Source organism: Anastrepha obliqua, chromosome 5 (genome assembly GCF_027943255.1).
Source record: "Anastrepha obliqua isolate idAnaObli1 chromosome 5, idAnaObli1_1.0, whole genome shotgun sequence".
NCBI lineage: Eukaryota > Metazoa > Arthropoda > Insecta > Diptera > Tephritidae > Anastrepha > Anastrepha obliqua.
The window spans coordinates 2089830-2110740 of record NC_072896.1 but is presented as its reverse complement, the minus strand read 5'-3'; the positions used below and the strand labels follow the sequence as shown (position 1 = coordinate 2110740).

Genomic DNA, 20911 nt, shown 5'->3' with positions numbered 1-20911 from the left:
CTTTTTGTCCACTATAGTATTAATTTCCATACTATTAGATAATATTTCTAAATTTTTTTTTTTGTTGACATCCAGTAATTCTTAAGAGATCTTGTAAGTGCCAACGATTTTGTCCATCAGACTCTTACAGCAACGAGGTTGCTTGAAAGGCGTATGGACTGAGCAAAACAATAATCGTCGTCATTTCTCTTTCATAGAGTATGAGCAGGTTAATTAATGTGTGAAGGTAGAAGAAAAATTTTGGCACATGTGCCTGTGAAATGGTCCAGATATATTGTATATATATTGTTTGAATTATTTCTGAGGCATTGCATTAGGCAAAAAATTAAAGTGAAAAACTCACTTAGCAGTTGGAAAGACAGTTGGATGAGGAAATTAGTATTTGATGTACCAAAATCCGATGGTGGGAGTCATGCAGGAATAATGGCCTTGCAGATTATGACGAAGTTTGCTCTTCCAAGTCCTGTCGCAATCACAACTTTAGCAATGCAACAGATGAGGCGGAAAACGGTGTTTCATAGCGCTTTTTAAGTTAAATTCCTATCAAAATTTGCATACGTAATTAGGACAATTTCGATAGAGATTTCTCTAGGTTAAGACATTTTTTGCAGTCCGTTTTCTGCCAAGTCCTTCGAATTTATAAATATTCTGAACAAAACCAAAGCCGCACCATAAATACAATTTCTTAGAAAACTTCGAAGCCGAACGAATGAATTTTGCTCAAAATATATATATTTTTGAAGTAAATACAATTCACCAAAATTTATTCACAAGTTGCCGAATGCTATGTGTGTGAATCTACGAAAGAAGTGGGAAAGAGCGAAAATTATAGTTATGTATAGTTGTATGTAAAAGCGTTTAGATGAATACATTTTATAGCGAATTCAATATCAATATAAAAAACACTAGTATCGCTAGAAAATTGCTGATGTTACCAGTATCTTTTGCCTCTGAACGATATAATGCCAATGGCGTATAGTGGAATGCAGTAAACTTCGATGGTGCCTCTCTATCCGACATGCAATTGTCTATTAGGTCATCTGTTAGGTATAGATGTACACCAACACATCTCATGAAAGCATCTGACAGCCAGATATCTTTCCATTCGTCTCCCTTGCGCTTGCATTGGAACGCGTGATGTGTGTGTACTTTTATTCGGGCGCAATCTTGTAATTCACTATCACCAAATGCCAAAAGGTAATGGTTCCCAGGCCCATCGTCAATTTGAAAGATCGCGTATTTCCCGCCTTTCTCCACCAATTCATCCTTATATTTAATCAGTGCATCCCCTGGATATTTGCCAGTGCAAATGCGCTTTAGCTCATGCATTCCCAAAATTTGACAACGAGAGCCCAGTCCAAAGCCTTGTGCGAGAGTGTCTAACTTTCGGACGGAGATGAAAAGCACACAAAAAATTTTGAAAGCAAACATCAAGAAAATTATATTTACAGCTGAATAACTAAATAACTTTTCATTTGTGCCTGTTTACGTTTCAAGGTTGCCATGAGCGTATGGGTATATACAAGTACTTGGGGGTTGCTTGAGTGCAAAATATGCTTTAGCGCACTCCCAATGTGAAACTTATAGGGATTACTAAGCATAGTCTCAATTAGTAATGAAAAAAATCGGACATTCAGAATTTTTTCAAAAATGACCCAACAATTTTTTTCACAAAAATCTCAAAAAAAATTTTACAAAAATAAAAAAATAATAATTTCCTTGCAAAAATAAAAAAAATATATATATTATTCTAAAAAATAAGTTATTTTTTTTAAATACTCTTTTTTAATATTAAAATGAACCGAAGATTTTTAACTTTAAGAAACTCTATCTGTATCTCAGAATTACACATTTTTCTTTTAATTTTTTCAGTTTATTTCCTCAAGCCTACAATTAAAACAGTTTTCAGAATTCGCTTTGTAGGTAAATTAAATTTCGCATTGAATAATTATTTGTTTTACGGAAACATGGGTTACTCGCGGCATGGACCTACATACTCGGTAATGTGTTATGTAGGCTCATATGGTGAATAGTCAGGTGTGTATACCAAATTTCGGCAATTCGCATCAGTTAGTGGACGAATTGCCAGGATATGTCTCAAAGCTAAATTTACAGGCATTCTCCTATTTGGTAGTGCATTGTGTGCATGCCAATGAAGAAGGAGGAAGGAAAGATAAGATGAAAGGATGGCTCCCCAAGCGCCTAGAGGAAGAATGCAGTCGGTGTCATTGTCGAAATATAATATTAAACCTGTGCTTGATGAGCTGAACGCCAGTGTGGATAAAGAAGGCATATTTGGTCTAACAGTCAGAAATATTTGATTCCGTAACGCGGGGATATTAGTCGACTACGTTAGAAACATCAAAACACCCCCAAAACTACTCGGATGTTCGAAGAACGAGAAACCCAAACAATGTTCAAGGATCTGCTTCTCAGCTTCTCTTTTATATTCGTCCAAGCGAATGTCGAGGCAGCCTTCACTCAGAGTAAAGTCGCATTTTCCGGAAACAATAATTTCTACTTAAGTTTAGGAGCTAACGATGTCAACCTGAGGTTCTAAGCAACAACCGCGTAGGGAATGCGTTGAGAGTTTGGTTAGTGGCATCTAATATTTTTAAATTCTCATGCACGAGTTATGCCTCGTACAGAGCTAGAATCTTACCTAATGCATTTTTCCATATCGACATAAACCTAAATGAAGCTTTTCAGTAGATTTTCTCAGAGGCATTTCTTCTCGGTAGCAGCTCAGTTAATAACAAATTTTTGGTAAATTTCGTAGCTTTGACTTCTAAGAAAGTATTAAGAAGACCACCAGTGGATTATCAGTTTGTAAGAAAATGTATTCGTCACACATACATATGTACATTTATTTGGAGATAAAATGGTGGTAGAAAATTATCTTCATATGGAGTTGCGCCATAAATTTACGACTGTTTTTACAAAAATCTGTTAGCTGTCATTTTTAATTTGGCTACCAAGCAACGATGCAAGAATAAAATGTTTGGCTTAAAATGTCTTGTATACTCTCACTTAAGTACGTGTGTACGCACTGATATAAGCGCTTTGCTAAATCTGAGAAATATAAGCAAACGTAGAGATCAAAATTTACTTGACAAGCCAGACATTCTTTGGTGCACAAACCCAACAGGGAAAGCCACTGGCTAAGAGCATTTACTGTTTTTGTAGTATTGGAACCAACACCACCTCTCGTTCTACTTTGCCCTGTCTTGCCGGCAACTGATGAGCTGATGTTAATCGCTTCTCCTAAGCTAAGAGCCATGTTTGTTCAAACGAGTTGAGCGCAGACATCGTAATAGAAGCCCATTTTCATCTCTCTTTATTTCCCAAAAATTAAATTACTCTCCGAAAAGTCTCTTTCAATAAATACAACTTTAACCCAGATAATCCGATGAGCTTATTCTTGCACTAGGAATTTTCTTAGTTTTTATAAATAATTTTGCATTCAGGGCATATCGTCTGTAACACTGCAATAAACTGGTAAGCAAATTTAAAGCACTATTCATAAAACAGTTTTATTTTGTGTGGTGAATTAGGCACACACATTTGGGCTAATTACGAGTTTAGTTTCTTCGCAAGAAGTAATTGTCAGAGATCTTTAAACAGGGTGTGCAACATTTGGAACCTGAAAAGGTTGTTACTGACTAAAATAATAATTTAGAGCTAAGTACAGAAAACACTGAAATAAAATTGAATTTTGTAGTTTAGAAAACGCACTCTTGGGCAACGAAAAATCAAGTATAATAGAATTCGAAATCCCGTTGAATACATTAATGGGGAATATCTTTCGAAATTCATTGTAAGGGCCTTGACGTAAAAAGGAATTTTAATTTTCCCGCAGGAATAAGAAATTGGATAGCTAGCAGTAGTGCGGGACAATTGATACACCACCTAGCAACCCATGCACAAAAGTCAAGTAAAGAACTGTCCTTCCGCTTTCGAGGGACTTAAGATTAATCAAAAGGAGCGATGGGAGTGAAGAAATCTAGGGAAGAAAGGAAATATTTAAGGACCTTTGAATGCGCTCATTTTTATCGATAGCTAATTTGTGATGAGGTCCCCAGATGAGTGCTGCATATTCAAGCCTTGGGAGAACAAAAGATGGTAAGAGTAACTTCAGCGAGTAGAGATCTGTGAAATTAAAATAAAAAAGAGGATTAAAATGAGGATTAAAATGAAGATTACACCAAAGCCTTTGATCTCGTCAACAGACTAAAGGGGAGTACCAGAGGTACTATATGAAGTTCGTAAAAAGCAGTTCGCAGAAAAGCAGCTGCCTATATCATTAATAAGAAGAAAGAGTACAGGTCCTAAGATACTTCCCTGAGGCACGCAAGAGGATGCAATAAAGGGAAAAGAAGAAATCTCCTCGATTGAGACCAGATAGCTCCTACTAACTGAATATGAATTCTGCCATTTTATAAATATAGATTGGAACCTAAACATGGCTAGCTTGCACAATGGAATGCCATGGGATACTTTGTCGCTAAAAATTTGTCAATGCAGTATTCGCTAAAGACCGCTAGGTTGGTAAGCGCAGTCCGTCCGGCGACAAAGTCATGCTGGTGAGGTGATGTTAAGCTCTAAAAGGTAAAATATATTGCCCTGTAGTAAGTAACATCTTTCGTTTTGTCATCGTGATTTTTTATGGCACTATTTCCTTGACTTCGACGTCTGGCCTTTCAATAGCCATTATGAAGAATTTCTCAGCACATTTTCGACTGTTGACACATGAGGAATAATTAGTAGTTGAAATTTCAAACGTTAGATGGCCCACTTTTTATAATCGCAGCATGACATTCCTCGTCGTACCAACTGTTTTTTTCGGGCTCGCCGGAGTCCGATTTCTTCTTCGGCGGCAGTACGTAGAGAACGAGAAATCTTGCTCCATTGCTCATGCATGCCGGTTTGTTGGGCAGTACTCTCTCAGTACTCAGGAGTGAGAGTCGAGTGGCGAATCTTCTGGCTGTCTGTTGTGATTGCAGCTTTTCGATGTCGAACATTCGTTGCGTAGTTAGATGGACGCTTTTCGTTGCACAGAGGCGTGTGCGCAGTTTGGCTGCAACAAGGCAATGATCCGAGTCGATGTTGGGTCCTCGGATCGTACGTACATCTAATACACTAGAAGCGTGTCTTCCATCTATCACAACATGATCGATTTGGTTTCGTGTTTTTCGATCAGGAGACAGCCAGGTAGCTTGGTGTATCTTTTTATACTGGAATCTGGTGCTGCAGACTACCATGTTTCGGGTCCCGGCGAAGTCGATCAGCCTCTGTCCGTTACCGGAAGTTTCGTTATGCAGGCTGAATTTTCCGACTGTGTGACCAAAAATTCCCTCCTTGCCCACCCTGGGGTTGAAGTCGCCAAGCACGATTTTTATGTCGTAGCGGGGGCAGCGCTCATAGGAACGTTCCAAGCGCTCATAGAAGGAATCTTTGGTCGCATCGTCCTTCTCTTCCGTCGGGGCGTGGGCGCAAATTAGCGAGATGTTAAAAAGCTGGCCTTTGATGCGGATTGTTGCGAGGCGCTCGTCTACCGCAGTGAACGACAGTACTTGGTGACGAAGTCTCTCTCCCACAACAAATCCAACGCTGAATTTGCGCTCCTTTACATGGCAACTGTAGTAGAGGTCACAAGGTCCTATGGTTTTCTTGGCTTGCCCCGTCCATCGCATCTCTTGGGTGGCAGTGATGTCAGCCTTTACTCTCACGAGTACATCAACCAGCCGGGCAGAGGCACCTTCCCCATTAAGGGACCAGACATTTCAGGTGCATGCCCTCAAATCATAGTCCTTAGTTCGTTTGCAGGGGTCGTCATCAGTGTTGGAAGTTGTCATCCGAGGCTTTTGCACTTAGTTCAAGCTTTTCCTAGAGTATAAAAAAACAAATAAAAAACTTGACCATAATCTAATAACTATCACACTAGCCACTTTTCAATAAATAAAATTGTAATTACTATCAAACTCGTAATAATCTTACTACAACCGGACTAGTTTCATTTTAACTAGTAACCGCAAGCTCACTATATACTTCGAAGTATCAGTAGTTGTGACCCCTTGACTTCTTATACTTAGTTGCGAGTTTTCCTGCAGGATACAAATACGCAACAAGAGTGTGAGCATAAGCATAGTGGGGATTTTCGTGCACTTATTTTTATCCTCAATAAATTTTTTACTCATCACATGTGCACACATGCAAAAGACACGCAAATATAAAAAGCATTCATTTATGCACATACACATGCATATGTTTGCCCACGTAGAGTTAAATTTGCTTTGATTGTGTTTTCCCATTTCGCTTAACTCGTCTCCTTTTTTAATTTTTTTTTGACTTCTCCCGTTGGCCGCCAGCCAGGCGGGACGTGTATTTCAAACAACCGCTTACTGATGCATGTTACACTCAGTAGCTCTGCTTGACAGCGAACTTAGCAACCCAATAATTCAGTGTGTGGTTGGCAGCTTCGCCCCGCCGCGGAGCGAGTGGCTTTTAATATTTTATGTATAACCACTCTGGGTTTTGTTTGGAAAAAGTTCAGTTGGTTGTTGAATACATTCAGTTATACGACTACGTTTAATTCATAGTCCTTTCACACTAATACATATGTATGTACTTACACATGCGTGCAATTACACTCACACATACCTTTCACCATATGTATGGCTGAATGTGCATTTTTACAGTTATGCGGCAGTACATGTTCACAATTTTACACTTTGATCGCAGTGACAAGTAAAAAAATGCTTGCGCTTCAAATATTTTGTGCAAGTGTGTACGTATTTGTGCAGCAGCCGTTCACCCGCCTTACTAGGTATATTCTATCGAAAAATTGTACAAAAGTTTCAGAAGGATCACATAAAGACTATGGCTCTCAGGTTGGCCAACTAAAAATGAATTAAAGCTCACGAGCGAATGCTCTTCTTGCACCAGCTAAGTTGCGAGTGAGAAGATTTCTCTTATAATAAATGTATGTATATCAGTATGCACCAGAACTCAATTGTCATTCATTCTCTCAACAGCATAGCTCTCAGTGCAGATCGAGTTTCTACAATAAACACATCTATAGTGGAGAAAATATCCATTCTAAAGCAAAACTCTATTCTTAAGAAGAGCCACACAGCATAGGGTCCGTCAGCTATAAATAAAGCAGTTTTTAAGGCTTCAACAGAGAGAGAAAGAGAGGGTTTCTTATTACCACTGCCGCTGAGTTTAAGGGACTGTTTTATGAACGGCTAATAAATATTTTCTTTCTCTCAAAAAATTGTGTGGCAAAATATGTCCGTTTCGCGTACTTTTCACGTACTTTGTGCTGTGTGCTTTGATGTTATTTAGTAGATGGAGGGACTTTTAGTTTTATGGCGAATTTGAACGGTAGATGTTTTTTATTTGAAACTTTGTTTGAGATGATTTCAGACCTTCATTCATAATAACTTCAAGGACCTAGTGTAGAAGTTGAACAAAACAGGAAGAGGCAGTAATGGAAAAAGAAGAATCGAATCTGACATTTGCCTATTAACCAATACACTTTGTGAATTTGCTACTATCGTCCTTTAAGCGCCATATGATTCCAGCATCACATTATCATAACTGCCGCAAAGTGCACCCGGAACCAACTATCGCATCACTAATCCTCAGCACTAAATTTCCATTAGTCTAGTGAGGCTAAAAGCAAGGAAGGAGCTTTTAAGACATACAGATAACATAACTTTGTGTTTAGAAAAACTGAGATTGTCACCTTTTTAAGCTTAATCTACATCTGTGAAGAACAGCAAAAAACACGCTTAAGAAGTGCTCACCTCCATACCTGTTCCCACTCCCAGCAGGTGGATTATTTGTTAAAGGAATAGCAAACATCCTTCAGACCACAGATACAATTCAAACATGACTGACTTTTATTGGATATCATGCGAAAAGTTTAACCCCGACTAGCGCAAAATAGATGACGATATTACTAGTTTATATGCTGAGTATGAATTACAACTCATAAAATTCTTTTTAACTCGCAATTCACCTGTGTCGGCTAAAAAACTGAACCTGATCCTATTTTTAGATAGTCTCGTTAATAATATCTGGTTTCGTAGGTAGATTAACAAGGGACGATCTCATTTAAAATCTGAAAGAATTTAAAGAACTAACGAGCTCTATGCAAGTTTATTTTCTTCTAATCGACCTGGTGATGATACGAGTGGGGGCACTGCGTTACCACAGCAGCCTAGTTTACTTCACAGCAATTCTTAAAAATGTATGATGGATGCCGTTAAAACAATAGCAGATAAAAATTACCAATGTTGCCGAACTGTGATTGACAATTTACTATCTTCACATGGGCTCAAATATAAGTGAGACTAGCAGCTACGGATAATAAATGATTGAGATGGAAATACCGACGCATATTCTTTGAAGCTGATTAAATAAATCCTTCTGCCTAACTTTTCGTGCGCTGTGGGCAAAAACCAATAAGTATTTTAGTTTAAATATAAGAGTTTATTTGCCATAGGCTTACAATGCATATTTGTATGTAGCTAAGTAAATTGCAGAAATATGTATGCAAAATAATTTTCCCTTCAACTGCTGCTTTATGCAGTGACAGGAGAAAAGGAATTATTTCATTTGCCGCATGCTTACAACTCATTTGAAACAGACACTCCCAAATGCAGAACACACATCCCTTTATACATTTTTTTTTCACTTCTACACTTTACATCCATTTATAGAGGCACCTGCTGCGAATAACTGTCAACCATTTATCTAAAGATCTGAATAGAAATGAAACAAAGACAAGGACATTGTGAAAATGAATTAAATAAATAAACACAAAAGGAAAGTATTATAGATAATAGATATGCTCGCATGTGTGTGTTTGCACGGATATTTCTGGCATAGGTTTGCTTTAAATGTGTGTATGTTTATGTGCTTGTTGAAAAAGTGAAAGCCTTTACGAGGGCCTGCAGCAATACAAAATCAGCAGGCATGAAATTATTTGCAGAGCATTCAGGCAAAACTGTGTTACGCCCAAGTGAAGCACAAAAACAAATTCACACACAAATGCATACAACACATCAGTGAACATCTGCACCTACTCGCACATGCCAAGCGGCTGTGTGCGCAAAGGTGCAGTTGAGCGAAGGGAAAGAGTTGAAAGCACTGAGAAATCTGTTAAGTCAATATATGTAGCTATTAAATTTCAATTGAAGAAAGTCATTTGTTGCAAATAACAAATCATTTATTCATTTTTTTGCACAAACACTGTCTCGGAGTGAATGCAACCGAGACGGGGAGTGAGTGCCACAAAGGGCTAGAGAAATCGGTATAGTTTTTCACACACATGCACGACAGTGTGCATGTACATATATGTAGATTTACAAAGAAGCGCGCAGAAGGAGTATTTTTTGGGCGGACATCACAAATCAATGCACTTCAAATAAACTTAATGTGATCATTTGTTTGAAAATGTTGCTTGAATTTGACAACACATGTCACAAAGGGTTGTAATACTAAACAATAAAGGATTTCTGTATATACGTACACACACACTTGCACAAATAGTTTTATTTACATCGCCTCACATTTCTTACTCTTAAACATTCATATAAAGCATGCATATAGGGGCCAAAAGGCACGGCTTCTTTTTTGAGGGTGTGCAAAAACAACTACCCGTTACACAACCAGAACAAGAATAACACTCCTTTGAATGTGACTGCATAGTTTAGAAGGGAAATAAGCTATGTTAAAAGACCATCATCAGCTAAGCAATGATGGCCATTCATTTTAACGACACCCAACTGATATGGCTGCATGGCGCTATGAGAGAAATAGTGCAAATGAATCAGAAACAATGCGAGTCCGTAAAAAATAGAAAAAAATGGCTGCATATATCTATGCTTGTAAGGACGACACTGTTACCTCTGGTTGCTTGCGAAAACGAAGAGCTTGCAGGGATGAAATAATAAAAAATGATGCATACCTTTAGGAGCCGTGCAGCTGTAGCAGTGTATAAAACCAATATTCAGAAATTTCGAGCTATAGAAAAAAACTGTAAGCGAAGTGGGTGAGGAAAGGGCGAAAAAAACTCAGAACCCGTGATTTCAATAATCGTCCAGGGGGACTGAAAAACTATTTGAAACAAAGAAGGTGAAAAATTTTAGAAAAACGGATGGAAATGTAGTAACAAATACGATATGAGAGTCAAGGCAGAAAGATAAATACTAATAAACAAATGAGAAAATTTGAAAAAGATGTACATAGATGAAAAACTGGAAAAAAAGATTCGCCTTGGAAGCCAAAGCTGTTTGTGTGTGCTTGTATGTGCCATTTGTGATGAAAAAAAGTGTAACATGGATAGGTGAGTGGAACTGTAAGGCTGGATAGAAAGAAATGCATGGCAGGAGTATGCAAACAGGAAAATGAATGTTGAGCGTCCGTGAAAAGATCAATCGGGCAGGCAAATCGATTTGTAAATGGTTCAACCAATTGAAACTCACAAATTGGGAATTTGAAAAAAATAGTAAAGAAGTAAATATTGGACGACCGAAGAAGCACTTATGCAACAGGAATGAAGAAATAATAAAAGTGGATAACAGAAAACTAAAACTATAGAGATACGGGTGGCGGTTGACAACACAATAACGTACGGTAATCGGGGCACAAAAGACAGAGGTCGAAAAGCAAGCCCCAAATTTATTCTCTTGTAATACCGGCGCAGTTAATTTTGATTAAATTGTGGTGTGGCAGATGGCTGTTACGCGGATTAGTGAAGAGCTACCTTGCCGTTTTTATCGCTTTAAGATCTTTTTCTAAAGCTTGTCAATATTAGCTTTTTCCATCCCCGTTACGGAAAAATTGAGCCACCAATCAGTAGCTCACTGTTGTTGCCGAAGTCAGCTAAGAGTTCTTCATTTTCATTTATGCGGCTGGTTCCATGTTTCCCCATTACATGCTGAAGACTCGTGTTGATACCACCAGTTTGAGCGTTAAAATCGCCCTTAAGAATTTCAACGCCCTGTTTTTTGATGGAATCGAAAGCTGGCATAAGTTGACTGTAAAAACCGCGGTTTTTATAGGCGTGACTTACTTTCGTGGTTTTTCAAACACGAGGTTGAAAGCGAGCCAGCAAAAACTTAGAAAATATAGGTCTCCATTCGATAAGTGTTTTTGCAGACCGTTTGTTCAATAACAAGCCTCCACCCTCGATGTGATAATTTTCGTGCCCGGAGTAAATAAGTTGTTCGCCGTTTGTCGTTATTTTATGTTCGCCAAAGCTCATCCATCTGCACCCACTGTTAAGGCTGAACCTCCGGAACTCCATGGTTAATTGCTCTAATTTGCTTGTTTCGTATAAAGTTTGTACATTCCAGTGTTCAATTCGGGCAGTCTGTTTCATATTAAAGATGTTCGTCAACGTTGGATTCGATTCATTGTGCTTTGCTTTGCTTCTGGTTTCAGTAAGCGTTTTATTTCGGAAAGATGGGGATTAATTAGCCCAGGTTTAGAGTCCAACGGAGGGCTGTTACCTTTTACTTTACATATAGCAGGCATTTGGTCTATGGATGCACGTTTATACAGCGAGCCGGTATAGTAGCAATATAATCTTGGTATCAGAATTACTCTCACCGCTCGACAAGCAGTGACGATTAGAAGGGTGTGAACATTTCTTGGCGTTACTCAAAGAAATTTGGAAACAATTTGCATTGTGACCATTCATGAAACCTGTATTCGTCAGCATTTGACAGTTTGACTACAAGGGAGAGTTGATGCAGTGGATAGTGAGGGAATATCACTAACTGATTTCTTCCCCAAAGAAATTACAGGAAGCGACTAGTACTCAATTGACTTCTTCGGGAATTTTGATTATCATTTAATTGACATCAAATATTTCTCAAAAATAATTTCCAGACAGTTTTACATGCGCAGTATTCTCAAGGAAGTTTGAAGAAGAAAAATGAGCCAGGTGCCCGAGCAGAAAACACAAAATTACTAACACAAATATATAACAGTTTTACATAGTCTCTAACCCCAATAAGCTCATACAGGTATTTTCCATGAGAATTCAATTGAAGTAAAGTCCGCAAGAGGTCTCAAATCTTCTGCCGTTTTTTTCATGGAGTTACAATAAATTATAATGTGGACGATGCTGAAAGTACATTGACTCCATAAAAAATAACGAACGCGTAAAAATGTTCTGATTGCGCCAGCCTGCTGATAATTTTCTCTCCATCTCTCTCAAATATCTTTAATTACATGACAAGTATTTATCGCTTTGTTGTATTTTTACGCTCTTTTGCTTTAACAAAATGTTTTTTGTTTCCATTTTGGTGCTGTGCCCACCTTGGCTGGTAAAGTTGTCCTAAAGCGCTGAAGTGTTAAGAGCAAACAATAATATCAAATAGTGAACAAAGTTTTCATTGTCGAGGTGCAGCATAATTAAATTTAAGCGCCAAATAATTCCGAAAAAAATACAGGGTAGGCCATTTAAAGCGGGCCCATCGGGCAACCCTATAACTTTTGACAGGAACGTCAGATCGACTAATGACATAGCGCGTTGGAAGCGTCAGTCCAAGACAATTTTTACCATGGAGCAGTACACTCCAAAAGAACGCGCTGAAATAATTCAGCTTTACATCCAAAATAACTTCTCAATTGTGAAAACTCAACGTGCGTTTAAAAAAAAAAATAAAGTTAAAAGTGCGCCATCCAAAAGCACTTTACAGCGTTTATACGCAAAATTTATTAACCACGGTAGTCTCAGCAATACCAGCCACGCATCCAGACAACGTACACGACGTTCTGCTGAAAATATCGAGGCTGTACGAGCCAGTGTTGAGGAGGCTCCGCGAACATCGAGTTATCGTCGTTCTCAGGAATTAGGCATCGCCAGGACAACACTCAGGCGCATAATTCGCATTGATTTGAAAATGTTTCCGTACAAAATTCAAATGGCACAAAAATTAAAAATTAAATTTGAAGCCATTGTTCCCTGGAAGGTTGCTTTCGATGGTGATTTTCCGTGGCCACCGAGATCACCAGATTTGACGCCACCGGACTTTTATTTGTGGGGTTATCTGAAATCCAAGGTATACATCAACAAGCCAAGGACTCTAACTCAACTTAAAAACAATATCCGACGCGAAATCGCCGCCATACCGGCCGAAATATTGGCCAAAACGATGGAAAACGCCGAAAAAAGGACACATTTGGCCATCAAGGCCAGAGGCAAACATTTGAAGGATATCATTTTCAAAAACTAGCTGGAACAAATCTCCTTGAATCAAAATAAATGATTTTTCATATCAACACAAAAAAAAATGTTTTTTTCAATGTTTTTTTTCAGAAACAAATGGGCCCGCTTTAAATGGCCTACCCTGTAGTAACAAAAATAATAGCGGTTAAAAGCACCTTTTATTAAAGGAAGAGCAGAATCAGCTTTGAAGAGTAATGTGTGGGAGGAGAGTAAAATGTGTGATTGGGTGCCATGAGTGGAAGAAGTACAATTGAAAAGTTTAGGGGGTTAGATAGAGCAAAATGTGGGGTAACTGAGTGTTGAGTATTTATTGAGAAAGGTAGTTAATTTTTTCTATTAAACGAGTATGAGGTGTGCTGGGACTCATTGCGTTCCTTGTTGTATTTTGGAAAGTAATAATCCGACGTGCATAAATTTGCAGTGGGCGGCTGAACTTGTTGATATATAGAGTCTTCCAATAAGAGGTGCTATTTGATAAAAGATTAATGGTTTCGTTGCTTGTGTGGCACGTAGCGTCATCTTGTTGAAAATAAACTTTGTGCAGATCAATACCAACCAATTCCGGCCATAAAAAATTGTTAATCATCTCACGATAGCGCAATCCATTCACCGTAACTGTTGCTCTAGCTTCATTTTCGAAAAAGTAAGGTTGAGGATAGAGAGGCTTTTCAACAATAACTTTTGGATTTTCTGAGCCACAGATCCGACAATTTTGCTTGTTGACGAAGCCACCGAGGTGGAAATGGGTCTCATCACTCAAGATGATTTTTCGATGGAATTCCAGATCAGTTTCATGCATTTCAACGACCCAATCAGTAAAGACACGACGTTGTTGATGATCGGCCGGCCTGGGTTCTTGTATTAACTGGACTTTATAAGCCTTAAGACCTGAATCTTTATGCAAAATACGGTGTAATGACATTTGTGGAATGCCTAATTCCAAAGAACGACGAGGAATGGACAAACCTGGGTTTTCTTTAACACATTGGGCTACAACAGCAATATTTTCGACTGTTCTTGAGCAACGTGAACGGGCTTTATTTTTCACATTACTAACTTGTCCCAACAGCTCGAATTTGTTCACCAATTTCTGTATTGCGGTCCGACAAGGTAAAAAAATGTTCGAGTTTTACGAACCGTCTCTGCCAAATTTTTTAACCATTTTCCATTTGCATTAATAGCGTTCCATTTTTATTAATGGCGTGGTTTTTACTTGTCAAATATCAAAAAAGGACAGCTTCAAAAGTGACATCTACCAAAATTTCGGGCTATCCGAAATAACACCTGTTATTGGAAAATCCTTTACATAAAATTCTCTTTTTACACGGTTTTTTTTTTATTCACGGTTATGTTGGGTCACGTGTAGCTGAATAACAGAAATTGTATAAGGTGGTGCAAAATTAATCATGCAATTTTGTTTTTGAAAATTTTTTTTTACTGAATAAAAAAAATTTACAGTGTTGGAAATCTTTATTTGGCTGGTAAGCGCTCCATTGCTAGTCTGCTTGTATGCTGCAGCTGTCTCATTCAGAAGTGCCAAATATGATAGACATACGACACCATTTGCAAAAATTATCAAATAGGGTGACTAATTTTAAGCCACCTTATATAAACAACTCGAGAAAGCAAAAAAGATTCGCTAATAACAGACTTCGTTACAATGAGAAGTCTAACAAAAATCCAACGTTAATAATTTTAATAAAATCCGACAGATGGACTGGACATAATATATCTGACATATCTACCGAAAAGTTTGTTTTTTTATTCCCTCTGGACAATCAGCTCTCAGGTCTAGCAGTTTTGATTAAAAGTGGAGGAAAAGTAAAATTGGACAAACATTTCGTTCACAAGAACTTGCTATATATAACCAGGACCAGCACGACATGGAATACTTCCGCACGGACCGCTTAAATCAAGATAGCGTGGAACATTTTTGAAGGCAATATGCACGAAAGTTGGATATATTGGGAGTCCCAACCCGCTGCCTTCAAATATTGGTTCAAAAAAAAAAAATTAAGCCGAGGGAGAATTTAAAGGCCTTTCTTTATGATGATGAGATGATTTTAAAGAAATTCAAGTTTCAACGTGAGTTAAAAAAGAAGAAAAATTCAATAGTTTCCCCGAGGTGGCGATGGAATCCATTGCAGGCTTCATTGTAAGAAAGCTGGGATTGACGGAAAATATCTCTAATAAGCGCACCTTCACTTGGATGAATGGCATGAGTTGTGCAGAGCATGTGAATGCCAGCGTCGGTGTCAAAAAGCTTTTTCGAAAACAATAATGCAGCAATTAATCTTCTATACTATACTCGTAAAGGTGAATGTCTGTACGTTGTGCGCGCATCACTACGAAACGACAACACCAAATGACGTAAACATTTCTAAATCATTCATACTTTCACCCAATGAAGGTTATAGGCATGTTTTTATGATGGGACTCTCTTCCCACAGCCCCCAGGCCGCGCCACCACTCTCATTCGTCACTAATAATCGAATATTTGCTTAAATTTAATCTAAAAAGTCTTAGTTTTTCCTATTTCCCGTTGATTTTATTCAACGAGGCACAGCAACGGATGCCGGGTATTGTAATATTATGGTTATTAATAAAAAAATATTGTTTGTAATTCTTTTATATACATATCCTAAATCCCTCAAAACTACTCCTACGTGAGCGGGGCCGCGAGTTAAAGTTAGTTCAAAATATAAAAATTATTAAAAATGGCTTCTGAATATAAAAATAATTTGTTTAATATAGTTAGTTAGTAACTTAAGAATAATCATGACTTGGGTCTTAAAACTCCAAACTTACGTGGACAAGGATTTGTAAAATAAGGTTTTAATATAAAATTTGTGTTCAGTCTATTAAATTTATGATGAATCCGCTTTTTCTATGAAAGAATTCAGTTTTTGCTTAGGTAACTTAGGTGTTGGTGAAACTAGGCGATCGGTTTTAAGTTTAAAATTTAGGTGTCAAAATATAATTCTCGGATTAAATTAAGCCATTTCTTGTTTTAAAATTTTGGAAATTTCTGCAAACAACTTCAATTTGCACCATATATGCATTTATACTAATTAATATATTCAAACCTATATATGTATATTACCCTTTCTCTACCCTTCGTAAATGCAACCTTTTGTAAGGGAGTGTCGCAACTCTAATATCACAAGTGAGCGAGCCCTTAATAATTGAATCATTCTACTGTTCCACATCAATTCGTACCACTACCAATATAAAAAATAATGATATACATATATTTGGAGGCGAATCAAGTTCCGTCACTGTTCCCTTCCAATCGCTCTCTCGTTATTTTGTGTCATTCCAATTGACAACTTAAATTTTATTTACTTTTTCAATACAAAATTTTCTGCCCTTTTCTCGCATTTCAAGAACGCACACATACCATCAATCAACCGCGCATATAAATCAACTTATCACTCGGTCACACACTGTCACTTATCTGCCGCCCGCCCGTTCGTTGTCTCCGTCGATCTCTTCTGCCGCACAACACCTGTGTTGGCATAAATATGCTGGGAGTGTGTTTGTGTGCTTGCCATTTCCGCTAGCTGTGGAAGCGTAGCCGAGTGGCATCGGCTTAATGACAAGTGACAGCTGCGCTAACCACTCGAACAGCTAGCTAACTAACTGACTGACTGCTGAGACTAGACACAGTGATAAATGCTGAGGCCGCCAGCCAGCAAGTTCAAGCAGTTGGATAGACGTTAAGTGTTTGCGGGCGAGAACAAGTTTTAAATTTACACAAAATAAGGAAAAGCAAGAAATACCACAAATATGTATGTATGTATGTATTTATATGTTCATATAAATGTGCCATGGTTTGCATGCTCTAAAAGCCCACAACAGTTCCGGCGCACGTAAATTCGTGTCGACGCCTGCTAGTATGCAATGAAAAGATATCTCACTACGGTTTTAACTAAGTCGTACTTGTTGTTTTTTCTCTGGAATGCTTTTCCTGTAATTGTTATTGTCAGCTTAGCTGGTGGAGACTACCCACTGTCGGTTTGACAGCCAAACCATCATTAATAAAAGGTCGTTGAATGTGTTTTGTTGCCACATAATTGATGTGCCACAAGTCAATGGCGTTGGCGTGGTGTTTACAGTTCTTTCTTTGGCCACGAGAAGGTGGATTGATTGTTTGGCTAGAGCACAGTGTGCAGGAAACTTAGAGAACATTCAATTATTTCTATTTATTTTCTTACGAAAAAATTGGGCACCTTTTATGTGTGTAACACAAAAAGGTTAGAGAGATCAAGTGAGCTCGAAATATTCATTGTATGATCTAAGAAAATTGAGATTCGGTTAACTTAAACTTCACAAATAGCATGACGCCCCAAGAAAAGGGATTTAATACTGCTTCGTTTTATTTCTTAATCATTTTGGCCTCTTGGCGTATGTGGCGAACTTTTCCAATAAGATCGTAGCAATGGTCGGCAAGTATTTCAAGACTGCACTCCGTCGTGTATTAGCAAAATAAATTCTGTCTCTCATTAGTGGCATCCAAGCTTGGTGGTCATAGAACTCATGGCCTAATGCTCCGTCAGATTTCTTGCAGGAAGTAAAATATAACTTTCGGAAAATATATATAGTTTTTTCTTCATTAAGTACCGGCCAAAGTCAACGCCATACTACGCTAATGACCAGGATGACTAAGTTGTATGTTAACAGAAGTTCTTGAGAGAATAAATCAAATTCTATCTGACATCTATAAGAACTGAAATCTGATCGACAGAGAATGATATTGGATTTCCAGTCATTTCTCTCACAAAAATTGGATTTCATCTCCAAGATTTCTATGGCCGAAAATGTTTAACACAAATTCTGGCGACCCGTCAACATTTGTATATCATTTTTAATAAAGATCATTTATAAATGACGGTAAATTTTGAATAAGCCTCAAGTTTAGGGCGACAAATCTTAAATGAAAATAAATCTATACATTTTTGAGATAAATGCAAGTCATTGGAAGCAGATGCATAACGAAAAATTTATTGGCAGCCAGCTGAAGTTAATGCAGGTTATACTTACCTGTATGTCTGTCAGAAACTAATGTTGACATGTCAACGATTGTGTGAACGAAAGAATGGAGGTAAGCTTTGCGCTAGGAAAACTTGCTGTTAGAAAAGCACTGATGAATTTATGGAAGGTAAAGAGATAGGAAGCCATGTAGGAAGTAGGCTATGAAAAGTAAGAGGCGTCTGATAAATTAATACTCCAAAATACACCTCGGATCATTGAAGTTGTAGTGATTGAGAGAAGAGTGCGTGTCGGTAACGAAGTGACATATCGGGGATGGAAGATTGGACACATACATTTATAAGCATAATGTCCTTTAACTCCGGGTGGAGCATAGGGCCAAAACATAGTTATTGAAGTCTTGGAGTTCCTTAGGTCGGTATCTATCATTCGTCGCTAGGAGGTTTTTGGTCTACTAAAGCTTCTTGCGTCTTGCGGATTCCAAGAAAGTACAGCCTTGCAGTCTTCTCCGGCATCTTTTCACAGTGTTTGGCTTATCCTGGTTAGCTTAGAAACTGATAAGGACTTTGAAAACCATTGTTGCCTAAAGCACCGCGCGTTTTAGTTATTCGAGTTGCAATGTCTTTGGTTCAAAGTTTTGCCTGTTGGTGTTATTTTGCTCACGCGACAACAAAAATCCTTCTTGTGATAGATTTCCCTCCTGTCCGCGGTGAAATGTGGGACATGATTTTCTAAGCAGTTCGAGATGAATTCGGTTTTATTTACACTTACGAGGTGTGTTCAAAAAGTATCGCGAATTTAGAATTTTCGCAGGTTACGTATATCGAATTTCGATGTTTTTGTGGCGATATGTTGGTATTCATGTCTCTCACTTATGCCGATGAGTTCGGCCATTTTGAATATTCAGTTAATTGTTGACAGCTGCTTTGCTTGCACGTGTTTCGGCTCGTCTTCGATTTTTACCTATTCAAAAAGATGGATCAAATAACCTGCATCAAATTTTGTGAGAAAAACGAAAGTAAGTAAGCGGATGCATTCCGAATGTTGTCTGTGTCATACGGAGAAGCTACTTTGGACCAAAGCAAAATGTTCTCAGAAGGCCGAGAAGATGTGAACGACGAAAAGCGTGCCGGACGCCCGAGCACTTCAACAACAGACGAAAAAATTGATGAAGTGAATAAAATGGGATTGACCAATCGTCGAATCACCGCTAGAGAAGTTGCTGAGGACCTAGACACATCAATTGGCTGGTGCCATTCGATTTTTTTCAATGATTTGGGCATGAGACGGGTCGCCGCAAAATTCGTACCAAAACTGCTTAATTTCGACCAAAAGCAGCATCGCATGAACAAGGCTAATGAGATGTTGGACTCTGTTCGCGACGAGCCAAATTTGCTTCAGAGGGTCATAACTGGTAACGAATCGTGGGTTTAAGCTCAATCATCTCAATGGAAGCTGCCGCACGAACCAAAACCGAAAAAAGCGCGTCCAGTTCGGTCGATTGTAAAAGTTTTGCTTACCGTTTTCTTCGATTGCAGGGGCGTTGTGCATGATGAGTCCTTGCCAAAGGGTAAAACGGTCAATAAGGAGTATTACCTGCAAGTTATGCGCAATTTGCGCAAAGCAATCCGCCATAAAACGCCCGGATTTGTGGAAGAACAAAAATTGGCTCTTGCATCACGATAACGCCCCTGCTCACACATCGTTGCTTGTGGGCGACTTTTTGTCCAAAAACAACACACTAATGATGCCACAGCCACGTATTCCCCTGATCTCGCCCGGACTGACGAGGCCCATGAAAGGACGACGCTACGCTACGATTGACGAGATAAAGACGGCGTCGAAGGAGCAGCTGAACAAGATAAAAAAAATGTTTTAAAGTGCTTCGAAGATTGAGAAAAACGTTGGCACAAGTGCATAACATCTCATGGGGATTACTTTGAAGGGGACCAAATAGATATTAATGAATAAATAAATAGTTTAAAAAAAAAAACACAAAATTCGCTATATTTTTGAACACACACTTTCTGATACTTCTAATACACATTGAAATTAACCCTTGCTCACTTTTCATCTTGAATAATATATCTGGAGTTTAAGTTATGTTTATAGTAAAATTTTATGAAAAATATTTTTGTGGTACATATTAGCCCATTATACAAAGAGACAAAAGGACCCATCTTTTGAGGAGATAGAGGATTTAAATGATTAAAAAAATAAAAATAAAAATCTTTCGTAGACTTTCACTTCACCGTATCTTTTTATCGCCTTTACCGAAATCCATTGTCGGAGCTTTTGTACTTTTTTGTGTTCTACAGTGTAATTGAATCGGATTCTATATATGCATAAGTCAACCAAGTCGAATACTTTGCCTTGTAAAAATATATATACGCCATTTTATGTACCAATGCGCCTCGTGAAGTTCTGTGAAATTCTTTCTTTTTGTGCTACATTTTTGTCGAATATCCTGCCACAGTCCACCGCCACCATCCCGCGGTATACTTCACTTCGTATAAAGTGTGGAATTGGCTTGATGTATTCTTCCAACAACTCACATTGATTTCATTCTGTTGCCGTTTATTTTTATTCTGCATCTGGTTTTTGTTGACCTATCATTGGCTTCATCATTGATTGTGTGCTGATGTTGAGCGATGGGTGTCCCACGAC

General features: G+C 38.2%; 1 protein-coding gene across 1 annotated transcript; it reads right to left on the bottom strand.

Annotated features, from left to right (window-relative positions):
* Nucleotides 1-712: 712 nt before the first annotated feature.
* On the bottom strand, nucleotides 713-1450 carry LOC129248370 (uncharacterized). Its single transcript, XM_054887894.1, has 2 exons — nucleotides 936-1450; nucleotides 713-798 (listed from the first exon to the last, which is right to left on the bottom strand). The coding sequence occupies exons 1-2, from the start codon at nucleotides 1429-1431 to the stop codon at nucleotides 785-787; spliced, it is 510 nt and encodes a 169-aa protein (XP_054743869.1). The 5' UTR covers nucleotides 1432-1450; the 3' UTR covers nucleotides 713-784.
* Between the last annotated feature and the right edge of the window lie 19461 nt (nucleotides 1451-20911).

Coding starts and splice junctions, on each gene's coding strand:
- LOC129248370 (XM_054887894.1), bottom strand. CDS start 1,431: ATGTTTGCTTTCAAAATTTTTTGTGTGCTTTTCATCTCCGTCCGAAAG.